At 52.7% G+C, this 5,456-nt stretch overlaps 1 protein-coding gene across 3 annotated transcripts in view; it reads left to right on the plus strand.

Moving 5' to 3' along the window:
* Positions 1 to 4,439, plus strand: part of LOC139229956 (transcription factor AP-4-like) — a 60,660-nt gene extending 56,221 nt beyond the window's left edge. For 2 of the 3 annotated variants that reach the window (XM_070861633.1, XM_070861631.1), the window contains exons 6-7: positions 846 to 1,010; positions 2,511 to 4,439. In XM_070861633.1, the coding sequence (XP_070717734.1) occupies positions 846 to 1,010; positions 2,511 to 2,804 (459 nt within the window). In that variant the 3' untranslated portion in view covers positions 2,805 to 4,439. The remainder of the gene's footprint in view (positions 1 to 845; positions 1,011 to 2,510) is intronic. The other variant, XM_070861634.1, reaches the window with a different exon arrangement.
* The last annotated feature ends 1,017 nt before the right edge of the window (positions 4,440 to 5,456 follow it).

The following is a 5,456-nucleotide window of genomic DNA, read 5'->3' on the forward strand; positions in this document are numbered from 1 at the left end:
CTCTCTGCGCCCCCCTCTCTCTCTCTGCGCCCCCCCTCTCTCTCTCTGCGCCCCCCTCTCTCTCTCTGCGCGCCCCCCTCTCTCTCTCTGCGCGCCCCCCTCTCTCTCTCTCTCTGCGCCCCCCTCTCTCTGTGCCCCCTCTCTCTCTCTGCGCCCCCTCTCTCTCTCTGCGCCCCCCTCTCTCTCTCTGCGCCCCCCTCTCTCTCTCTGCGCCCCCCCTCTCTCTCTCTGCGCCCCCTCTCTCTCTCTGCGCCCCCCTCTCTCTCTCTGCGCCTCTCTCTCTCTCTGCGCCTCTCTCTCTCTGCGCCTCTCTCTCTCTCTGCGCCTCTCTCTCTGCGCCTCTCTCTCTCTGCGCCTCTCTCTCTCTGCGCCCCTCTCTCTCTCTCTCTGCGCCCCCCTCTCTCTCTCTCTGCGCCCCCCTCTCTCTCTCTGCGCCCTTCTCTCTCTCTCTGCGCCCTTCTCTCTCTCTCTCTGCGCCCTTCTCTCTCTCTCTCTGCGCCCTTCTCTCTCTCTCTCTGCGCCCTTCTCTCTCTCTCTCTCTGCGCCCTTCTCTCTCTCTCTCTCTCTGCGCCCTTCTCTCTCTCTCTCTCTGCGCCCTTCTCTCTCTCTCTCTCTCTCTGCGCCCTTCTCTCTCTCTCTCTCTGCGCCCTTCTCTCTCTCTCTCTCTCTGCGCCCTTCTCTCTCTCTCTCTGCGCCCCTCTCTCTCTCTCTGCGCCCCTCTCCCTCTCTCTGCCTCGGTCCACCTCTCTCTCCCTCCCTTGCCATTTGTGCACAGTTGAATGTGTTTTTATAGCCTGTGATGTTTCTTCTGATTTTATTTTGTAATTTGTTTCCCTCCCTGTTAGCATTCCATCGCACACAGTCCCCCAGCCCCAACTCACCACCCGACAGTCATAGTGCCAGCGCCACTGCCTCCAAGCGCACTACAGGTCAACGTGGTAACCATGGCACCAAGCTCTGTCATCAGCTCAGTGTCCACGTCGAAACAGAACTTGGACACCATTGTACAGGTATGGGGGGGTCAGAAGGTCATGGGGGGAGGTATCAGAGGGTTGTGGGTGAAAAGGAAGTCACTTACAGGCACTGGGTGGGGAGGGGGTGGGTCAGGAGGCCACCCACACAGGTACAGGGGCCAAAAGATAACACAAGTACGGGAGGTCAAAGGGTCATACACATGTACAGGGGTCAGGAGGTTAATCACATGGGTACGGGGGTCAGAAAATCACTGACAGGTACGGGGTCAGAGGGCATCAGGTCACTCTTGTGCAATCACAGGAATTTATGGCACGGAAGGAGGCCATTTCGGCCCATCGTGTCCGTGCCAGCTGGCAAAGAGCTATCCAGCCTAATCCCACTTTCCAGCTCTGGGTCCGTAGCCCTGTAGGTTACGGCACTTCAGGTGCACACCCAAGTACGTTTTAAATGCGATGAGGGTTTCTGCCTCTACCACCTTTTCAGGCAGTGAGTTCCAGACCACCACCCAATGGGTGAAAAATCTCCCCTCAAATCCTCTCTTAAACCCCCTACCAAATACTGTAAATCTATGCCCCCTGTTGACCCCTCTGTATGCGAGAAATAGGAGCAGGAGTAGGCCATTTGGCCCCTCGAGCCTGCTCCGCCATTCAATAAGATCGTGGCTGATCTGATCTTGGGCTGAACTCCACTTCCCTGCCTGCTCCCCACAACCCTCGACTCCCTTATCATTCAAAATTCTGTCCAAATCCACCTTAAATATATATAAGTGGGTAATATTTTTTCCGCTCCCCTAACAGTAGGACAGGGGCCAGCTGTGGTGCATCATCATAGGCAGTCCCTCGAGTCGAGGATGACTTGCTTCCACGTCAAAAAGTTCCCAGGTGTTTCAATGAAGGACCTAATATTCCAGATCCTGAACTACATATTGAAGGGTGGAAGATGCCTGTGGGTGGATTTTTTTAACGTGGGGTGACCGTTGCACACCAGCCACCACACGGGCTTGACAGAGCTAGGTCTTGGTCCAGTGGCAAGGATTAACCAAGACGACTGGAGACCAGCTCTCGCACATATCGCAGTGTGGGCTGGCCCCGTGCTGCCCCTGGGCCCTCGCCTCTTCTGGGCCCCAAACTCGCGCCTCTCCTGGGCCCCGATCACGCCGCTCTACGTTCTCTCGCCGCTCCTTCACCCCTGAGCCATCAGCCACCCGAGCACAGACCAGGGACCCTGGGATTAAAAACAGACAATGCCGGAAATCTCAGCAGGTCAGGTGGCATCTGTGGGGACCCTGGGGAATGTCCTGCTCATCCGCAGGTCATACATTCACTCAACAAGCCTTGGGGAGCGGGCGCTGGGAGCTGACCCATCTTTTAAAGGGGGGGATACGGGGGGCACTGAAGGTGAAATATGCAGAATAATGGGTGGGGGAGGGGAAGTGGAGGGAGGGAATTGTAGGAGGTGGGGGGGAATTGTAGGGGGTGGTGGGGGTGGAGTGTGTGTGTGGCCAGTCACCTGAACATTTCTTTTTTCCTTCCAAGGCCATTCAGCACATTGAAGCCACAGAGCAAGGCATCAAAGAGGAGCCCGAGGGGGTGGAGAAGCAGATGCCAGCTTTCCTCAGCCTGGAGGGGATGCAGGAGGGGCTCAAGGAGGAGAGGGAGTGGCACGGGCTGCTGACTGCCTCGCCGCTGATCATCAAGAGCTCCTTCAGCGATGCGGAGACGGAGAGCCCAGACGCCGATCGGAGAGAGATGCTGGCCGCCCTGCGGAGGCCTAAGGTGGAGTTGGAGCCTGATCCCTCGGTGCTGGTGCTGGGGGCGGGCACCCTGTAAACCAGAACTTGCGGAGCCCGATCGACGAGCACTGAGGGGAATGGCGGACTTTGCGGCCAGTCGAGAGGGTTTGAGATTAAGGGACCTTTTTTTTGGAGTGGCATTCCTCCCAAGCTAAGCCCCTTCCTGTCCTCCCTCCCACAGTGTGCGAGCAGCCTCGAAGGTACCCTGGTCGCTGCCCCCATGTACATAATGCGGCTCGGCCGGCTCACACCGGCTGCACTTGCTTGTAAAACACCCGAGAGATGTTTCATTGCCTGGATCGCCAGTCAGTGGCTCTATTGGCAAATCTCAGTACATTGGCCAATTTTACAATCCAGGGGAAAATCTGACATCCGTCACTAAACCTGACTCTTTAGCAATCACCACAATTCCGCCACACTTTATCCGCAAGTAACTCATTTTTATTATTTTAATGGCCCGACTGTTTGAATTTGTTGACGCCCGCCAGGGTAAATGGTGATTAAACCACCCGCAATTCAAAATAATTACAAGCGGCAATGGGAGGGCAAATGTGTCTTTTAACGACTTGGTGCAAAGACTACGAGACCTGGCTTGAGAATGTCGGGGTGTCTGTTTCTGTGGTCTGCCAGTGAAAGGCTATTTTTTTTTTTAGCCCCACTCCCTGAAAGCAGTGCCTGGGCCCGAGGTACTGTTAAGTGCCAACTGTGCATCCCAGAGCTGTTCTCCAAGTGTGTGCCTTGATGTCGGGCTTTTCCCTCTGTGTGCGGCGTCAGCTGCTTATCCACCTTCCAACTGAACAGCGATTGGGAGCAGGAGCCCCTGGCTGGTTATTGGATTCCCGCCCAGGAGACTCCTTGCACAACGGGTACCTCGGAGCATCTTTGCACTGACCAGGAATGGAAACTGGGTCCTTCTGGCCTACAGGGCTTGGCACCCCAAGTAATGCATTTGCAGAGTTAACGTGATTGAGAACCCCCCAGTGTCACCTCTTAACCATCAGTTAGGAGATGGATACCATTCTTCCTCTAATGGACCAATTGAATTGTTGGGTGGGAGATGTTCTAAAGATGACCAGTGCCAAAATGATCCAACATTTCAAAACCCGTTCACTTCCCATAAAAATATTTGGAAAATATCTTGCATTATTGGCAAAACACTGGGCGAATGACCTTCGAGGATGCTCTGTGTATCTGGACTGAACAGGGGCAGTTAGAGATTAAGCTGTTAACGAATATCACTTCAAAGATTTGCAGCCGATTTAACTGATTTGGGAACAGTTTGGACGAACCCTGCTTGCGTGTAGACCATATTTTTTTCCAGCAATTACTTGGGATGACTTAACTGCTGCGTGATGTACAGAATGCATAGTGCAGTCACTACAGGGTGTGATGTAAGGTTTTATTGTCGGTCATGATACCTTTTTACATATACACTTTTTAAAAATGTTCGTGGGATAATTTTAAAAAGAATCTGACCAGTTTTTTTTGGATGCAGATTAAGAATCGTCTCTTTACAAGCCACAAAATGAAAGTGTCGTCGAGGTATTCTGTGGCAGAACAATCTTTGGTCATTGGACCATAGGAGCAGAGTGCTTAAATCTGGTCCATATAGCCAGGTCCTTGCAATGCTGCTCTGATCTGTGCATTGTTTGGCGGGAGGGGGAGGGGGAGGGGGAGGGGGCGGGGGTGTTGTATAAAATGTGTTTTTAGAGCACTTACATCGAGTTTCTAAAGGTTATTTGTTTATTTTCCTAAATATTTCGCACTTCGAACTGCAGTATACCTTTTAGACAGTCTGTGCTTTACGCTTTGCGCACGAGATTGACTTGTGTGGCTTTTTTGAACATTTGATTAGATCTGTAAACTGATGGTTTGTGTATTTTTAAAAAAAGAGAACACTCCATTGGTAAATGCACCATCTTGAATGATTTGAGTTGTATAGACCAGGAAGGCTGATGTCTGGTTTGTGCTAGGTTAGCAGGGGTGGCTTTGTGGATGTGCTACAATCGATGATGGAAAAATCACCTAGTCTCCTTCTCCTGGCTGCCCTGTCCCCTCTCCTGCAAGCAGGTGGGTGTGGACATTGGATGGGGAATAGGCTGAGCTTGGATGGGTTTTCCTCAGTCGGGTAACATGGAATCGCTGTCCCAGCTCTCACACGCAACATGGCCACCTCGTCCATGGAAACTGTATCCCAGGCAGGAGCCTGTGACTTTAGGAGACAATGTGCTTCTTTGGACACCAAGGGATATGTGGATTGGGCAGGAAAGTGGAGCCGAGGTAGCTCAGCCATGATCTTATTGAAGGTGGAGCAGGTGCGAGGGGCTGGAGGGCCTACTCCTAATTCTTGTATGCTTTCAAGAAGTGTATGCTTTCAAGAAGTGCCTGCTTTTTTTTTTGGTGCCTATGGTTGGGTGAGTTGATGCCAGGCTCGTGCTAATTAATGTCCCGCTGTAGCTGCCCAGGCAGAGGCTGTGCAAGTTACCAAGGTGGTTTGTGGCTCTATCTTCCTGCTGGGGAAGTATACTGCCCCAGCTGTATTGGGAGTTGCTGTCACAGACAGGCCCGTGGCCAATTGGCCATCCATGCGTGCAAGGTTGAAATTGTAAATAGAACGCCAGAAAAGTCGAGGATAAGAAAAGGCCGTTCAGTCCCTCCATTTACCCAAATCGCCCACAAAGCCCAATGA

The sequence above is a fragment of the Pristiophorus japonicus genome, chromosome 19 (assembly GCF_044704955.1).
Source record: "Pristiophorus japonicus isolate sPriJap1 chromosome 19, sPriJap1.hap1, whole genome shotgun sequence".
Lineage (NCBI taxonomy): Eukaryota > Metazoa > Chordata > Chondrichthyes > Pristiophoridae > Pristiophorus > Pristiophorus japonicus.